Source organism: Canis lupus, chromosome 4 (genome assembly GCF_003254725.2).
Source record: "Canis lupus dingo isolate Sandy chromosome 4, ASM325472v2, whole genome shotgun sequence".
Taxonomy (NCBI): domain Eukaryota; kingdom Metazoa; phylum Chordata; class Mammalia; order Carnivora; family Canidae; genus Canis; species Canis lupus.
This window is the reverse complement of record NC_064246.1, coordinates 25,308,000-25,328,279: the sequence shown is the minus strand read 5'-3', so window position 1 is coordinate 25,328,279 and position 20,280 is coordinate 25,308,000. Positions and strand designations below refer to the sequence as shown.

General features: G+C 35.5%; 1 protein-coding gene across 13 annotated transcripts in view; it reads right to left on the bottom strand.

The window, feature by feature from the left end:
• Positions 1-20,280, bottom strand: part of ADK (adenosine kinase) — a 506,333-nt gene that overhangs the window by 96,328 nt on the left and 389,725 nt on the right. For all 13 annotated transcript variants that reach the window (XM_025434871.3, XM_025434878.3, XM_049108811.1 and 10 more), the window contains one exon: positions 924-959. In XM_025434871.3, the coding sequence (XP_025290656.1) occupies positions 924-959 (36 nt within the window). The remainder of the gene's footprint in view (positions 1-923; positions 960-20,280) is intronic.

Below are 20,280 nucleotides of genomic sequence, written 5' to 3'. Positions count from 1 at the left end.
AAATTACTACCATGCAACATTGCAAGTTGCTGTACAGAACACAGCATTCTCCATAGTTCTGCCTCAATAAATATGATGCTTATAAAACTTATAAACTCAGTTTGTGAATTCTGTGTCAGTTACCTGGGCTCAGATTAGAGTCAGTGTTTTCTAACAATCAACTAGAAGATGGATACTACGTAGATAAAATCATGGTCTTGTCTGTTGTCCTAATTTTGCCAACAACAACCACATGGAGTTTTGAATCTTGACAACTAATACTTCCACTAGGAAAACAGAATTAGGTCTTGGAAACTAAAGCCAATTATTGATATTTGGTTTCAGAAGGTTTATATATGTTTCATGCTATCCAAAAAAAAAAAAAAAGGAGAGAGATGGAGATGAAAAAAAAAGATTAAAATAGTAAGTTTATATGAGCAGGATTTAGATTAATCAGTTCATAACAACTGTTAAGTACAACCTTTTGGAAATTAATTTGCATAATGATAATCTACATGTGGTAGGGGTGAAATTATTTAAATGACATTATATTTCACTATTTAGTTTTGCTCCACCACTGCTTTAGCAGTGAATCCTTATGAAATGTAATACAGCTAATGAGGTAGCTTTTTAACTGAACAAACTGACAGGCCCCATATCTGCAGAGGCAGCTTGAAACCGTGCCCAACCTCTTGGCTTCCCAAGAGGCTTTTCAAAATTCAATAAATAACATCTGTAGGCGATGTTGGGTGCAGACCTAGCAGAGTGCGTCATAACACTGTGCTGGCAGAACAAAGAAACCATGACGACTGCCAAGTTTCCATGGCAACTGCTGCGAGGCTCTGAGAGTATAATAGCACATCAATCACTGTCCAAAAGAACTTCATTATCAGCTAGAAAAAACCTTTAGGATCTGTTTAGTGTGCAATTGTGGGTTAACTCACCTCAAAGCCTTGCTCTCTAGCAAAAGTGGCAGCTTCCTGAAATAAAAAAAAAAGAACAGTTAATTATAAAGTGCTAGGTAATGAAGAAATAATCCATTTTGAAACTCATTCAAACAGTCTTCTTTTTACACAATTATCTCAATATACCCACATAGTTCAATTTTTATTCTTACACTAAAAAAGATTTTTTTCCCTTGGCATGAAAAAAAAGGCAGCATAATGTCAACACACTTCACAAGTTGGAATAAAGAAGATGTAGTGCATGTTTTTACTGTAGCTGTCACAGTGAGTTCAGGTGTTTTGACCTCAGCAAAGAAAGACAATCATTTGAAACCTAAGGAACATACTGGTGGTTGTGTTTTTAATTGAAACAATACCTTTCAGAAAGCTCTTCTGCAGAGAAGAATGTCTGCTAATAAATGTACAGAGTCAGAAAATCACCATTTTGCAATCCCTAATGAAATTTATTCAGGCAAGGATCATCAATGGATGCTAAATTTATTAGGTGAAAGGATGATGGGAAGCTGGGTATTTCATGGAATCAAAATATCAGAGATTATATGCCGGTCACGAGGAGCAAAGTATAACTTTATAATGGAAGGATCAAGCTGTCATCACCTATAACCCAGTGATCGATCTATCAGTTTTCATCATTAATACTGGAATCACCAAATATTCTGTGCCTTCCATTATGATACAATATAAAGGACACACACCATCTATAAAGTTTTCTGACCACATTTTTAACATTAATTAATCAAAACTTTAATTCAATAGCTGGCAGTCTACAGAAAATATAGAGGATAGGAGAACAAGTTAAAAGGTACAATGAGAAAATAAATGGACAAATCCATAAAGTAGGACATTCTACAGGACAAACAGCTTGGTCTCTTCAATAAATCAATGTCATGATAACTTGAGGAAGGGAAAAATGACGAAGAGCAATGTACAGACCTTAACTGAATCCTGTTTTTAACAAACCATCTAAGAAAGATATCATTTTGGGACAATCAGATAAATTTGATTAAGAAACAGGATTGAGATAACATTAGGAATTAGTAATTTGATAAGGTAAATGTTCTTAATTTTAGAAGCTTCTTCTGAAGTATTTAGGGATAAAATGGCATGATAATGTAATTTACTTTAGAATACTTAAAAAATTAAAGTGAAGTAAAAATAGCAAAATGTTACCAACTATTAAATCTAGATGTATTTTATCACTGAAATTTTCAAGATATTGTCATATCATTTGCCTGTTAGCATTGTCTTTATTATTTGATGCACATTTTAAATTTGTATTTTGTTGCTTTTTTTTCCAACCTAAGTGTTTCATGGAGCTAAAAATTGTGCCACTTTTTGGGATATTTGCTATTCTCCCATTTTTTTCTTTCTCACTGAGGTTGTTCAGAATTACATAGTCAGATTTGGGGGATGTTTTCCTAAAAAAAAAAAAAAATCTAGATGCATTTAGTATTTTCTCTGTGTGAAAACTTTTATTTTTAATTTTTTGTTTGAAAACTTTTATAGCACATGATCTTCCTCCTCCCCAATTTCTCTTTTATACAGATGACAGGGTAACAGAAGATGAACATTAAAGAATAGTTAACATTTTAATTTTTATTTTGTTTTTAAAAGATTTTATCTATTTATTTTAGAGATAGAGAGTGTGTGTGTGTGTGAGAGCAGGGAAGGGCAGAGGGAGAGAGAATCTCAAGCAGACCCCACCGTGTGGAACCTGACATGGGGCTGGATCTCATGACCCTGAGATCATGACCTGACTTGAAATTAAGAGTCAGACTCTTAAACAGGCACTCCTAGTTAAAAACTTTAAATTCACAATGTTTTCCTAGGTTCCTAAATATCTTAAGGGCACAATCTGATGAACATTACCATATCTACTAATGCTCTTAAAACAGACTATCAAATGATAAAAAACACATCTGTGTAACCAGATCCTTTCCCTTTTTGTACTTTCTGCATATATTTTAATTTTAGGACTGATACAGAAAATAGAAGCAATAATACTTTTCAACTAAACTTCCCTCTCGAAAATGAAAAAAAAAAATACTGCAGACAACTGTCAAGAGCCTCTACATCTTAACTTACATTCCTCCAAAATTATCTTTGCCAAGAGATATTAATAGAAGGATGGGATTTGAGCCTGAGTAGTGAGCAGATCCAACTCAACTGAAACGACTGCTGCACCAAACCATGTAAGGCAGAAAGTAAGTCAGTGTCTCCAGCACAAATTTGGGTACTATCTACGTGTTAAGGAAAACACTGGGGAAAGAAGTATGTATGTGCTTATGGTCCGATATATTAATGACATATAGATTTAAAGACCCCTTGTAAGAGGGCTTGAAAAAGTCAAAATGGATGATTACAGCTAAACCCTGAAGTTAACAGAAAGAGATAAGTTGAAAGTACAATTCCTTAGGCTGTTCACTAGCAAACGTTGACAGAGTTAGCCTTGGTGATATAGATTAATGAAAAACGGAGTTATGATCTTAACAATTGGTGTATGCAAGGTTGGCTTTTTTTTTTTTTTTAAGATTTTATTTATTCATGAGAGACACACAGAGAGAGGCAGAGACACTGGCAGAGGGAGAAGCAGGCTCCATGCAGGGAGCCTGACATGGGACTCCATCCTGGGTCTCCAGGATCACACCTTGGGCTGAAGGTGGCGCTAAACTGCTGAGCCACCCGGGCTGCCCAACTTTGGCCTCTTTGACAATTTACTTATAATAGAACTTCGTACACCATATAATCAATAATACTTGCTGGCCTGGATTTTAAGGAAAAGGGTAAGTCTCAAAAGGTATCAATGTAATATTTTCCCAAGCTGTCCAACCCAAGAATTGATCAAGCTAATTCTTATATCAGAAAGAAAACTGATGGGGTGCCTAGAAGGCTCAGTCGGTTGAGTGTCTGCCTTTGGCTCGGGTCATGATGTCAGAGTCCTGGGATCCAGCCCCATGTCGGGCTTCCTGCTTGGTGGAGAGTCTGCTTCTCTTTGCTCCCATCCCCCATGCTCATGCACGCTCTCTCTCTCTCTCTCAAATAAATAAATAAATAAATACATAAATAAATACATAAATAAATAAATAAAATCCTTTAAAAAAAGATAACTGAAAAGCTCTGCTAGCTTATTTATATAGAGCTTCATCAGAGGCAAGAAAGAAGCCCAGAGAACTATAAGACAAAATTAATATGAAGAATCTGTATGATGAAAACTCACAATAAGACATAAAAACTCAAAATTCAACATACAGTAGTTAAAATGCTTTTTTAAGTTCCAGTTATGCTCACACAGATATAAGAAGCAATTAACTTTGATGTGTTATGGTACAGTGGAACGGACTAATTGCAAGAAGACACATATATAAATGTCAGATCATTATTCTTTAAGGAAACCAGGCCCTAGGACACTTGCACATCTGTAAACTATTTGAAGCACCAATATATTTCTGATTGAGGAAGGACATGCTGAAGAAAAGTCAACTCAATTTTTTATCTTAGCGCCCCCCCTCATACAGGTTTGCAGAGCTGTGCCCTATCATTGAAAAGCTAAGATCTTATCTCCTGACTTCCTCTCACCTTCTTTTGATCTTGAGCTGGTGCCCCCAGTCACTCCATTAGAGAAGGCAGCTGGCTCACATCACTGTAGACTTTCCCACAGCTAACCTCTGATCTGAAGGTGTTTGTAGATACAATGATGAAACAACATTTATTTTTCCCTCCCAGCAAAACAAATAACACAACAACATAGGGGGACAGTTTGACCTAGTAAGAATTTTAATCAGAATTTTAGTCCTCAGATTCACTGCATGGAGGGACAGAAAGAAAAGGCATTAGGTCTGAAAGTAGGGAAGCAAAAAGGGGTATAGACGGCTGGCAGAAGAGTAAGGCAGGTTCCAAATATCAGGGTTAATTCCAAGTGAACTGATAATACTAAATTGAAAAGGACTTTTTAGTGTGTCTTTGCAGTAAAAGTGAGAAAAGAAAACAAGCACGTCCCCATCTGTGCTGCCCCAGGGCGCCACGTACTGAGTTCACAAATCTAATGAAGCAGTCAGGTTAAAATCCAACCGCAGAGTGGATGTGACGTGTGGAGAACAGCTAGGGTTAGAATAGAGAAGCAGGGCGGTTCCTAATGCAGGTGATTATCCATGTGATAATCATTATATTTACAGGCTTTCCATTTTAGATCTGACATCAAAAATCACAAAGGAGGAGGGATTAAGGAAATAAACAACCGACAGAGGCTTTCCTGCTCCCCTGAGAGTGTAGCACTTTCATTCATGCATGACAAGCAACAAAAGCAAAACCAAACAGGCCAGGAAAGAGTATTTCTGAGAAGGCTGGATTTCACATTAACACTTCTTTCCATTTTGATAACTTTCACTATTATTCAGTTTCCTAGACAGGTCACATTTTCAGAATTAGTTCCCATTGTTGGCTGTGCTCTAATACAGTATCATTTTTGGTTTACAATGAATGATACTCACATAATATGTCTTTTACAACAGCAAAGTCATTTTTTCCTTCCTGGAATCGAGTGTTGTGAATAAAATGACATATAATTAAAGTCTCAGACTCTCATCTATTTAGGATTTGCAGTAGGCTTGCTGCTTCATCGGCCAGGCTAAAAGAGTGCTAGTGAAACAACCACCAAATATGGGTTTTAAGGTTTAAAAAAAAAAAGAAGCTGAAATTCATGGTTAATGAAAACTATGGAATACTTAGATTACGAGCTATTTAAAGGGATTAGCAAGCCACTATTAGAAAGCACAATCCTCAGACTATACAGAAAGGAAGGAGAAACTTGGGTGCATGTTTGTGTTTATCAAAGAGCTATTTCCTTTATATTCAATTGAAGAGAAAGCTGGGTTTTGTTTTTGCAGTTTGTCTGATAATACTGCAGTTTTAATTTATAAAGTAGAATGATCTATAAACAATATTAAACTAAAATCATAAGTTGTCCATATTCTTATTTTAATTCCAATTGTTTTTTACTAGTTATATGGAAATACAGATGATTTCTGTATATTGACCTTGTACCCTCTGACTTTGTGAAATTTACTTTTTAGTTGTAGGAACTATTATTTAGCTTCTGTTAAGAAAGATAGTTTTCTATGGTCCTATTAAACATATCATGAAGTTATTTTGAGAAGTTAGCAAATGGCTTTAAAAACAAAATTTACCTCTCTTTTGCCCTTGCCCTTGCACTTCCTGCTCTGTACCTGAAGTCACTGAACCCAGCTAGAACCATTACCTGCTTGCTAATGTTACCACTATTTTTGATCTCAGATATGAGGGGTCCTGGTATAGGTTGAAACTTCATGGAATGAAACAAAAAAGGAGAAAATCCAACTCAGGACCAAAGAAAGGTAACTTCTGACTGTCTACAGATGTCTACCATTCATCCCAAATAAACTACTTGGTTGCTCCAAAGCACGGGAGAAGAAGAAAATTCCAAGAGGAGAGGAGGGGGATGCTGATGGTTCTTACTCAAGTCACAGGAGTTCAGAGATTTGGGAAAAGCCAAGGGTAAATGGAGCCACCAAACCAGTTATGTTTTTACTTTGTTATCTCTCCATTCAACATGTTATCTCTGCATTCTCCTACGTATAGTTTAGGCTAACAGATACTATCAACCTAGATGTGTGTCACTATGATAGATATTGCAGACTTCACAATGGTATTAGACTTTGATTCCATAATATTTGAAACAATGCTGTAAATCCTAAATGGTATGGTGTAGGTGAGAGCCTAAGAATGTTATCTGTCTTTCTATAAATAAAATTCACATATTTGTATACATATTTAGATGCATAATGCTCTCTTCGAATGGCCTTAAGATAGTACTGGTCAGTGGGCCAAATGGAAAGAGTACAGGGGTGGGGGCACCTGGCTGGCTTAGTCAGTGGAACCTGTGGTTCTTGATCTTGGGGTGTGAGTTTGAGCCCCACATTGGGTGTAGATATTACTTAAAAAAAAAAGGAAATCTTAAAAAAAATAAAAAGAGTACAGTGTTTAGACTCAGAAGACCTACACTAAGGGTGCAGTGTTCTTTTTTTTTCTTTTTTAAGATTTTAATTATTTATTCATGAGAGACACAGAAAGAGAAAGGCAGAGACATAGGCAGAGGGAGAAGTAGGCTTAACCGCTATGTCTCTGCCTCTCTCTCTGTGTGTCTCTCATGAATAAATAAATCTTAAAAACAAAAAATAAAAACAAAAATCCTTACAGAAATCAAATCAAAGTGTGGTCAACACATCAATCTTAGGGTGAGCAAAGATACATACTTTCAAAATGGTTTTGCATAACTGATTATGGTTAACCATTTCTTCTACACAGATAACTGGGATATACTATTTTTCACATAAGATTTGTTTTTTGGCATCAGGTTTAGTTTCAATTTACAATGTCTTTTATTATCCTTTTTTTTTTAAAGGGTTTTATTTATTTATTTATTCATGAGGACAGAAAGAGAGAGGCAGAGACATAGGCAGAGGGAGAAGCAAGCTCCATGCAAGAAGCCCGATGTGGGACTTAATCCTGGGTCTCCAGGATCACACCTCAAGCCGAAGGCAGATGCCCAATTGCTGAGTCACCCAGGCATCCCTGTCTTTCATTATTCTGAAGCAATGATTACCTTACTGAGAATAGAGTATGATATTTAAGTAGTGCCAGATCCTCAGGTGAGAAAAATATTTTTGAGTCAAAGTCTAATACTATTATAAGGTCTGCAACAACTGTAGCAGTGATACACTTATAAGTCATGCTGATATTTAATAAAAAACTACCTGCTGTTTATTTCTTTTCATACAATATATCATAAAGACTTATGTTGCTTAAGCTTTTAAATATTTCCTCATGCTGTCCTTCAGACTAAGAATTACCTTTTCTTTATGTTATCTAAAAAATCATTTATATATATTTACAGCACTCCATTAAAATTATACTATTTTTAATATACTAGTTTTGAAGAGGAAAAGTAATTTGAAAATAAAGTAAAAGAAGGGTAGAGAAAAATCATTAAGTAAAATATGTGCTTGGGAACTGCTTTTTAAAATAAGTTTTATTCACAAAAATTTCTGTACTGGCTTTTCCAAGAAATATAACACAACTTTGGGGGGATTTTCAACCTGTGCTCTGACATTTATTACCATATGCTTCCTGTCTGCAGAATGCTGAATAGAAATATTATTTAACATTTATGGAGTGCCAAAAACTCAGTGGGGCAAAGTATAAGCTATAAAGACATTCATGGCCCCTATCCAATAGGTTTATAATAAAAGTTACATAGACAGTATATAAATTATACCTCAATAAACATGACTGAAAAAAAAAAACATTAGCAGTCAAAACACAAGCGAAAAAAATTAGGTTTAGCTTAGGACATACCTAACCCTTTCACAAAGTGATTTATTAGCTGATGAGTCTATTATAGCAAAGAAAGTTGTTCATTCCCACCTTAAAGCATATTTAATGGTGGTAACTAAAGGAAAACAAAGTTAGGAAAAGTACTTCAACAAAATTTGATTGACTAGCTATTTGGGTAAATTCTAGAATAACCCATGTTTTTCAGTTACTGAAGAGGAGAGATGATAGCATAAGAAAAATCTCAGACCAGTGAGCCTCTTATTGGATACTGTATTTCCATTTTTAATGAGACAAGACATGCTTGGCGCAAAGGAAACACTCAACAAATGTAAATTATTTTCCTTACCTCATTTGATCCTCATAAAAATCCTCAAAATAGGTTTCTCATATCACAGATAAATATCTGAAGGTTCAGAGAAATTAATGTATGTCCAAGACTATATAGCAGTAATTGTTATAGGTAGCACTTAGATCTGAGCCTTCCTAAATGGTTTGTGCTGGTTTTCTACTGATTAACTATTTCAGCTTTTATATGTCTAAAACAAAAGTCTTTGTTTTCTTTCTTTTCTTTTCTTTTTTTTTTTTTTAAGATATTTTTGCTAGGTATATAACTCTGGGTTGTCAATTTTTTTTCTTTCAGTGCTCTAAGGTCTGTCTAGCTTGCACTGTTTCAGATGCTAAGACTGCTGTCATTCTAATCTTTGTTTCTCTGTATATAATGTGTCTTAAAAAAAATCAACCTGGCTGCTTTTAAGATTTTATCACTGACTTCATGCAATTTCATTATGATGTTTCTTGGTATGGTTTTCTCCATGTTTTTTCTGCTTGTAATTTGTTGCGTTTCTTGGATTTGTGAGTTTATAGTTTTCATCACATTTGGAACATTTACAACCTTTATGACTTCAAATACTTTTTCATTCATTCTCCTCTTTCCCAAGACTCCAAATATGTATATCAGATCACCTGATATTGTCCCACAGCTCATTCATGCATGGTTTGTTTTTTCAAAGACTATTATTTTCTGTCAGTGTTTAATTTTGAATAGCTTCTGATGCTGTCCTATAGATCACTAGTTACTATTTTTTTCTTCTGCAATGTCTATTTCATCCAGTGCATTCTTCCTCTCTGGAAGTTCAATCTTTATACATACATACAAATACATACATATATATGTATATATGTATATAGTCTCTTCTTAAGGCTTATGCTTTATCTTCTTGAAATACAGAATATATTTAAAAATGTTAATCTTTGTCAAATAATTCCAACATCTGTGCCATTTCTAAACCTGTTTCTATTGATTGATGTTCTTCCTCATTTTGGGTTGCATTTTCCAGCATCTTTGCCTCTCAATAATTTTGACTGGATGCCAGACATTATGAATTTTACGTTTTGGGGTGCTGGATATTTTCTACTACTTTACACATTTTTGAGGTTTATTCTGAAATTCAGGTTACTTGGAAATAGTTTGATCCTTTCTAGGCTTAGTTTTAAGCTTTGGTAGGTTAAATGAGAGCAGCCTTTAATCTAGAGCAAACCTGGTACCCTATTGATATAATCTTTTTGACTACTCAATAAAATAACCCATTCATTAGCAGTTTCTCCACTCTGGCTAGTGGGGACAGAAACTGCTATCAGCCCGTGTGAACTTGGGAGAATAATCTCTCTGCTTCTTTCCAATGTTTCATCCTTCACTTTGTATACTTTCCTCATACACATATCCTGATCAGTATTCAGCTGAAGACTCTAGGGAACTCTCTGCAGATATTTAGTGTGTGTGCCTTATCTCTGTACTTTTTTCTGGAATTCTTTCCTGTAAATTTTTTAAAAAGATTTTATTTACTTATTTATTCGGATAGACAGTGAGAAAGAGAGAGAGAAGCAGAGAAGCAGCAGGCTCCCCACAAAAAGCCCAATGTGGGACTCGATCCCAGGACTCCAGGATCACGCCCTGGGCCAAAGGCAGGGGCTCAACTCCTGAGCCACCCAGGCGTCTCTCTTTGCTATAAATTCTAGCCATCTTGGCATCCTTCAGTGCTTAACTCTTTCAGTTCAGTTGGACCTCTAGGTTTGGGAGCCCCTTCTCACATTGTAGACTAGAAACTCTGTCTAAATGGAATGCTATGGCAATTGTAGGATTTTCTCATTTGTTGACCTTCTCTGAGGGATCACTGTCTTGTGCTGCCTGTTGTCTAATGTCTGGAGACTGTTGTTTTATATATTTTGTCTGGTTATTTAAGGAAGAAGATAAATCTGGTCTCGCTTACTCCATTAGTCCAGCAGAGGTTCAATGTGGATCCGTCTTAAAGTACATATCTTAAAATATCCTGGCACGTTAACAAATCTGCAGTTCTCCATTTATTGGTTAAAACAGTTTATGACCAAGCCAAAGACAAATCAGATTGATCACTTATCCTAAGCATCTCATACATTGCTTTTTGCATATTATTGTACAAAGGATATGGTTCCTATACTTGGAGCTGCTGCATTAAATCATAAACACTCTATCAGTAATCTATAATTGAAGCCCTCTGAAGAATAACTCTAGTTCTAAACCCATTTTTACTTTACATATCCTATATAATTGTCATTTTCTTGCTATATATATATATATATATATATATAAAAAATATATACACATATATATTTAAAGATTTTATTTATTTACTCATAGAGACACAGAGAGAGAGAGGCAGAGACACAGGCAGAGGGAGAAGCAGGCTCCATGCAGAGAGCCTGATGTGGGACTCGATCCAGGGTCTCCAGGATCACACCCTGGGCTGCAGGTGGCGCCAAACCGCTGCCACCGGGGCTACCCCTCTTGCTTTTTTTAGATTACCAACTAGAAAGCTCCAGGTAGGTAATTAACATCTTTCTTTTTTAATTTTTATTTTTATTGATTTTATTTTTAATTTTCAAAGATTTTATTTATTCATGAGAGACACACAGAGAGAGAGGCAGAGACAGGCAGAGGGAGAAGCAGGCTCCATGCAGGGAGCCCAATGTGGGACTCGATCCCAGGACTCCAGGATCATGCCCTGGGACGAAGGCAGGTGCTCAACTGCTGAGCATCCCCATCTTTCCTTTTTTTAAAAAATGTTTTCCCTGATCCTCTCTTTCACCCAATAGAGGGATCTATTATAATGTATGATCAATACTTTGTGCCCAAGTTCCACAGCCTGTAAGACAAATTCAGCCCATTGCCTGTTTTTATAAATAAAGTTTTACTGGAACACAGCAATGCTCATTCATTTACATGTTGTCTAGGATTGTCTCTGCTTATTACCACAGCGGAGTTAACTAGCTCAACAGAGACCATACTAACTGGACTTCTACAGAAAAAGTTTGCTGACCCCTGAGTTATGCTATTAGGATATTTATGTATTTTTTTCTTAAGTTACCAATGAAGAATTGAAGGCCCTATGGAGAGTAGGCTCTAGCTTATTAGCCTTAAGATAAGTAAAATGTGCATCTTTTGACAGGTCTTATTTCTTTCAATCACTGGGAAAAAAAAACCAACAACCTAAAACTCAAAGCACCTATGTTAAAAAAAAAAAGGACAATAAAAGTCAGCTAAATAACCAATTCTTAAGAACTTAGATAAATATACATGCAGGTCAACAAGAAAGGCATTATGGACCCCATGCTAAGCATTAGACAAAAGGAAGATCTCCAGTGGGGAGAGATTAGCATTCTTGTTAACTGCCTAAGGATTCTCTCAGTTCAAAGGTGTACCAATATCCTTTATATTTTCCATATTCCATGCATGATCCTTCCCAATCCCAAACTGTCAAGTTGTGATACCACTGCTTATAAAGCCCATTCCCTGGGATCATGCTAATGGCTCAACTTATTCTAGTTTGGAAGTTGTAAAAAAATAATTTTTAGAAAGTAGGTAAAAATAAAATGCAAACAATACATAAAACACAGATTTGGACAACTGGACAGGCAGAGTTGTTTTTATGAACCTTACTGTGAGCAAAGTGGTGAGGGTAAGGTGTGAGATATGTCAGAAGAATACAGAGATCATCAGTTTCTAGTTGTTTTGATCTTAGGTTTGGACCTATCACAAAAACTTCCCTACTCCTTGGATCTCCTGTCTGCTGAGGAAGACGACAGAATATTAATATTCATAGTCCAAAATGTTACTAGACTAAGTAAAAAAAGGAATTTATAGGACTACATTGTGATTTAATAACAAAATATAGTAAAAACAAAAAAGCATCTAGTCTCCTCTCTCTAGTAGAAAAAAACCAACCAAACAAGAAAAACATAATTTCTCCTCAGGTCTGAATTTTAACCTATGGATATGTATATAAAACATCACATTCAAATATCCAATAAGCAATATTATTACCAATAACCAGTATCATTTCCTTCCTTCTTGCTAGCTGACAGATAATAATTATGTGTGCTTTAGAAAGAAGTCCAACATATAAACAAACTTAAAATTTCACAATGGCCATTGGGAAGTAGCTAGGATAACATGGAAGTAATGATCAACAAAGGTCTCTTCAGGAAAAAAACAAAAACTACAAAGAAGTCAAAGAAAAAAATCCAATATGCATGAAAAAGAAATTAGCCAAGTGCACAAGTCAGGCTATTAAAAAAAAAATCACAGAAAAATGGTAGAAAACACTCAACAGAGAATGTAGCAGGGTACTCAATAAATGTTAGATGGAAAGTGTGATTTCACCTACCCTTGCTATATGAAAAAGAAATAGGTTTAAAAAGATTAATATTTCTGAAAAGCTCATATTGCATCTGATAATGAAATGGGAGACAATTATTTTAGTCTAAAAACTAGAATTCAAGAAATGTCTATCTTTTTACCTCTCGTCAGAATCTGGAAGAACACATTATCCAATCTTAGTGCTTGCCTGTGGAGTTTAGGAGTCTCCATGACAAAGGATGAGTTTTCATTGGGTATCAACAACACATTGGTAATTGAAGGTAATACAGCACAGAGCTAGTAACAAAATACTGGCATTTTTATTACACTGAATGTTATAAAGTGATTGGGCTAACATGGGATTTTGTTAACAGCAATTTTGACTTATTGTACATTGTATTACAAGTTGGCTTCTATATACATCCATTTCAGAGACTGTGTTCTCACTAATCTTAGCCTTTCCTCTTGACTTTTTTGAATAGGACTTAATTGCTTTTCTTGAGGAAAGAAGGATTTCTGCATAGTGTAAAGTTTAGTAATAATTATTTTAAAAAATAAAATGAGTACTCATTTCCTTCTAGTCTTTCGGAGGGTTAGTTTCAATCTCTCCAAATATCTTTGCATTGCCAATTTCTTCATTTCTTGAGTAAATATTTCACCTCCTTTGGGTCTTTGGACAATTTCCCCCAACTTACTCCTGTACATTCAAATTCTTTTTGTTTGGATTTCCCAATTTCAATGCATAATTTAATAGATGAGAAATGAGACTTAACTGATATTTCAGAGTTTGAATTTTCTACACTCTCCTAGAAATTCTCCTCCCAACTTTTTGGTCACCTATCCTCTTTCCCTTCCTTTTTTAAAAAAAGATTTAATTTATTTTAGAGACAGAGAGATAGTGGGGGGAGGGGCAGGAGGAGAGGGAAAGAGCATCTCCAGCAGACTCCAGGCTGAGCCGGAACCTATGCAGAGCTCAATCTCATGACCTTGAGATCATGACCTGAACTGAAGTCAAGATCAGGGGCTTAACTGAGCCACCCAATCACTTCTTTCCCTTTCTTCTCTTATTTTAATGTTGCTTATCGTCTTTCTCATTGGTTAAATTCCCTAAAGACAATTTTTCTCTAGAATTCAGTTACTGATTTTCTGATCTGTTCTCTCTTTACATTTTTGGGAGGGTAGTTTCCTTTACTACTTTGATTTACTATCATCATCATATATTCTGTCTCACTTTCAGAGTTCCTTTGACACTTTCTCTTTGCCTCTGATGGTTTCAAATTCTACCAACTATAAGGCCTATAATATCTGGAACTCTGTTTCCATTCCTACCAACACAACCCTAGGTCAGTCCTGTACTACCTCTTGCCTAGATTATATAGTCACTTAACCAGTCTTTAGTACCAGTGACTCTCAGCTTGAATGTATCCTTGCACATGACCATTAGATTCCAGCATTAGATTCCTAAATATCAACTTCAATTAGCCTTTGCCCAAAAAGCTATCTACTACTGCTTCCTGATAAAAGTCCTAGTTCCATAGCCTAACTTTCAAAGGTCCTCCATAAAGTGTCCCTACTTTTCCTGTCTAGCCTGATCCTTTACTACTCCCTTATACATGTACCAGATGCCACTCAAACTAGAATACTTGCTATTCTCTGAACATGCCCCAGGCTTTTTTGCCTTCATGCTACCTTGCACATGTAGGCACTAAATGAATTAGAATATCCTTCAACCACCCTTGTCAAAATCCTACCAATCCCTCCAGGGTTAGTTCAGCCATCTTCTGCTTAATGGAAGCCTTCTTGAATTGTTCATGGTCTCTCCTTTCCCTATCTCCAGAAGTGGCTTTCTGCATTGCAGAAGAGTTTTGTGCAATTTGTAAAGATTTTTCTTATGGCAATTATGTGCATACTGGAAACACCGTTATTTGTATAGACAGTTTATCTCTCCTACTAGATTATAAATTCTTAGTGCAAAAATTCTTTCTCACTTTGTATCCTCAAAGCATCTAACATATTGCTCTGCACAGGATAATAAATCCTTGTTGATTTATCAAATGATAAAGACAAAGCACTTGCCTACATTAAGCAAAGAAGAAATACCTCTGCAGTAGATTTATGTTGACTTGATTTCTTGTGTTCATACTTTGTTTTGGGGATCAGAGTTCATTGACTTAGTGCTTTGTATATGCCTCTATTATGCTATTTCTTGCATCACGTTATAATTTATTTACATGGTCTATTTTCTTTCCTAGTTTATGAGCTTCTTGAGAACCGGGTTTTATATCTTATCCTAGGACCCTGCCTTGCATGTAGTATGATTAATAAATGTGCACTGGAATCAGTTAAACTGATCAAAAGAATGTTATTTAAAAAGGGAAAAGATCTTTGTATGTATGAGTATTGAGATTTTCAAGAATGAAATCTAAAATTTGGCTAAATATTTCATAAACTGCTGGTCTGCTCTGTTCTGTGAGAGTATTTATACAATTCATATCTTGGCCATATCTGCAGTTGTCCTGCTCTGGAAAGTTACCATAAAGGATGTTGGCATTTGCCTCACTTCCAAGTAATACACAAATAATCAGGGTGATAGTTTTCCTAAAAGAATATCCTATTCTGAATTTTATTTTACTTAAAAATATTTTATTTATTTATTCATGAGAGACACAGAGACAGAGAGGCAGAGACATAAGCAGAGGTTTGCCACAGGGAGCTGATGTGGCACTTGATCCCAGAACCCTGGGATCACGACCTGAGCCAAAGGCAGATGCTCAACTACTGAGCTACCCACGTGCCCCTTATTCTGAATTTTAAAACTATAATTATATTTCAAAGATATATAGAGCCCAGACATCACTGGACGATACTGGGTATCAGAGTACAATATAAAGATAAGTGTCAAAAGATTTATGATAGAAGTGGGCAAGAACAGCAAAAAAACAAACGAACAAGTTAACTAAACAAAAAGCATAAAACACCCTACATACAGATTAAGTAACGGGGTAAATAGTAAACATGATTCAGTCTGAGGACTTGGTAAGTTACCAACTAAGCACTTTTATGACAAGCTACTATTTTACTTTGCTGACATGCAAGATAATTAGAAAATTTACAGTATGTAAATTTAGATTTACATTTAGACTTCTGTAAATGTAAGTTTACATTTCTAAATGAGCTTATAACCAGCAATAAGTTACTATGGTACACTTCACAAATTTAAAATGAAGCCTTTCTATTTTCTCCAGTAAATAAATCCTAATATATACTTGTAGGACTTCTCTTGGTTGTGATGATCTGGGCAGATTTTTGATTATCTGTTGTAGGAATAAAAAAGGGTGGTAATAACTATCTTCCATCTGTTTCAAGAACTTTAGCAACCAATGAACATATTAGATATCACTTATTTCCACGGTTATATGGCACCCTGCTAAACTCATCTGATTAACCAAAAATAAGAATAATTAAGATGAAAGCAAAAACTAAAGTCCGAGTGTAGCAGGCTACAATTGAAATTAAAAGGAAAGAGAACAAAAGAAGGCTTTATAGTGGAAGGGAATTTTTTTTTTTTTTTAAGTAAACCCTGCCCCACCATGGGGCTTGAACTCACAGCCCCAAGATCAAGAGTTGTATGCTCTACTGACTGAGCCAGTCAAGTGCTCCAGAATTTGATATAAACCTAGAAAGATAGGTAAAAATCTAGGTGAAGACATAATAAAGAAGGACACAAAGGTATAGAAAATGAAAGATGTATTCTGAGAATAGCAAGTGGTCCAATTTGGCTGGATCATAAGGGATGAGTAGAAGAGCAGAAAGCACTAAGATTTGAAAGGTAGTGTTAGTCTTTAATAAGTTAGGACAATGGATTTATTAATTCATTTAATTATGTGGTAGGCAGATTGAAGAGGTGAGAGATAATTAAGGTTTTTGAGCAGGTAAGTGGCATAGTTAGGACCACATTTTAGAAAGATTAGCTTACATAGCAGTATTATGTGGACTGGATAGAAAAGGGAAGACAAATGATTCTTAGATGGCAAATCAGAAAACAGATGACTAATACAAAATATTTTAACTCAAAGAATAAAGCATAGAAATGAAAAGTTCTGGGGCTCCTGGGTGACTCAGTTGGTTAAGCATCTGACTCTTAGTTTCGACTCAGGTCATGATCTCAGGGTTGTGACATGAAGTCCCACATTGGGATCCACGCTCAGTGGACAGTAGGCTTGAGATTCTTTTTCCATACCCCTTGGCTCATCCCCCTGTTCACAATCTCTCTCTTTAAAATAAATAAAAAAAATCTTTAAAAATCTTTTAAAAAGAAATGACAAGTTCTAAGATACACAAAATATAATGAATTTTAGGTAAACAATCAGCTTGCTTTCCATGTTCATAAAATAATAGTATAAAAACAGTCCTAGAGCTGGAATCAAGAAACTTGATTTCCAATTCTTGCTTTGTCTCTTACTTTACCTCTCATGTGACTTTGGGCAAGACACAAACTGTCTTTCTCAGATTCCACATCTCGAGAATGAGAAGCCTCTAATAATTCCTGAAGTTCTTCTAATTCTAAAATTCAATGACCATAAAAATGACTTTTTGGAAGGTCCCTAACAACCACAGACAGCCTCCTATCAGGGAGGGTTTCAGAAGCAAAAAGTCCAGCGACTCTAACTGGCATAAATCAGTGAATAGATTTAAGTATCTGTCATTTTCTACTGCTTGTATCTTTTTGTAAATGGTAAAGTAACTTTTTAGAAGACAGTAAAAGATTCATTCCTTCTTTAAAAGCCAAAATTCAAGAAACCTTTCGCCTTATTCATGGATACTTATACCCTTGCCAAGAAAAACAAATTGTAAAATATGGAGGTTGGAAAATGTGAATCATCACTGGTATTAAAACCCACATTTAATAATTATATTGCAGTTTCAAACTACTGCTGAATCCCATTAGATTTTTAAACATAAATTCAATAATAATTTATGATTTTATAAATGGCATTTAAATGTATTCAGAAGTAGAAACAAGAACCATCTGATAGAGAAGTGATTGTGGTTAAAACGAAAAGAAGGAGAAAATAAAGACATAAGGAGGCCAGAAGGTGAAGGAGAGGAAGGAAATAGAAAGTAATGATTCTATGGCTAAAGTTAGGGAAATGCTTATAAATTTATCCTTTATGTTCTGCATTTTCTTACTTGATGGGATTCTGAATTAATAGTACAATAAAAGATGAGGCACCTGTCATTTAAGAAGAAGAAATTATTTCAGCAGAACTTTGTGCCAAGTTCTTGAGGATTTTCAGAACATATGGAAATATGCACCACATGACTGAAAATAACAATTTGGCCTTTATTCCACATCCAATTTGGATTTTATTTAACTGTCTCCTAAAATTTTTATTCCATCTTAATTTTATCATATTCATTAATCTGAAAACTAGAATTGCAAGTGGAGTCTTGTAACATTGCTCCTCTTCCTAAAACAAGGTTTATGTTTTGTTTTTGACATGACCACTTGTATAAAAGATCACCAGTATCATAGGCAGTAATCTTGAATTGTTAAAATCTTTAACTCTCATAATTCAGTTGTAGGGAATAGTTATGCAAATACTGTTTCATCAACTCAACAAGCACATGTTAAAGATACAGTAATGTTCCTGGAGCACTACTGGAGCCAGGCTGAATCCTAAGACCTAAAATTTGACTTTCCAGGCTCTAACTTTTCTCTTTTCAATCCTTTTATTTTCACCTGACCTTCAGACTTTCAGGCCTTTTTTTTTCTTAAAGGTATATAAATGTATGTATGTATGTATGTGTATGTATGTATTTATGGGAAACACAGAGAGAAAGGCAGAGACATAGGCAGAGAGAGAAGCAGGCTTCCCGCAGGGAGCCCAATGGGGGACTTGATCCCCAGACTTCAGGATCATGACCTGAGCCAAAGGCAGACACTGAGCCACCCAGGTGTCCCAGACTCCCAGGCCTTTAAACCATATTTTAAATAATTTAGGGCGCTACAAGGTCTATATACCTTTTTTGCTCATGCTACTAAGCAATTTTCTTAGGGTCTTTGAGGACAAAATAGGGAAGGAAAAGAGTCAATCTCTCTCTTTTTAAAAAAGATTTTGTTTATTTGAGAGAATGAGAGAGAGAGCACGAGTGCATGAGAGTGCATGAGAGGAAGGGCAGAGGAGAGGGCAAGAGAGAATCTCAAGCAGACTCTGTGCTGAGTGTGGAGCCCAAAACAGGGCTCTATCCCATGACCCCAGGATCATGACCTGAGCCGAAACCAAGAGTTGGTCACTTAACTGATGGAGTCATCTAGGTGCCCCATAAAATGTCAATCTTGAAGGACCAACAGAAAATATTGAATAGAGGAAGTCATATCTAAGCTATTATAGCTACCAGCTTTGGCCAAGATTCTCACATTCCAAGACACAGCACAGCTGATGATCTTTAAGGGATAACACTGGTCTCTCTGTAGAGCTAATGGGGACAGAAGATTCAGCATGTGTGTGTGTGTGTGTGTGTGTGTTATGTGTGTGTATGTACGCAAATGTTTTACTTTGTCAGAACCCCAAGGAGGTGAAGGAAAGTACCCCAGTAATGACATATTTAATTCCCCAGGAGAGGGATTTAAATTTGTATTTCGTTTAATTCAAGGAAAATAAGATTAAAGTGACGTGAGCTGTGTGTGGGTCATGTGAGATTAAGGAGCAAGAACACAGCAAAGACACACATACAAAAAGGCTATTTGCAAGAAAAAAATGTACATTTGACTAAATATATGATAGGATAGTGTACAAAAGTTGAGAAATATATACTAACATGGTGAAAAAATTCAGAGTAAAAAAAAAATAGAATAGGATTAGTCAGGAAAAGTTTGTTAAAGAAACAGGATTTCTGTGTTGGACCTTGAAAGAGCATCTTGGGAAGAAAAACACCAAAAGCATAAAAGCAAAAACTATTATAGGATGCTAAGGAAATCACAGGACTGGGGCACATGCACATCAAAAAGAATAGATGAGATACCATTCGTTTTCAGGTTTTGAAAATTAAAGGTAGAATGTAATATATTTTCTTTTTTTCAAATCGCTTTCCTCCAAATCTTGATGGACTCATTTAATTTAAACAGTCTTTTCTGGGAGATTTCAGAGATTCTAACTTTTGATTCTAAGCAAAGAACTATTAGAAGGCAAAGATACAGACAGCAGAGAAATGCATGGGGAAGTTGATATGTGAAACAGGTTGTTTTTCTAGACATACTTGTTAGGAAATTACTGTACAACAGTATTAACTAAA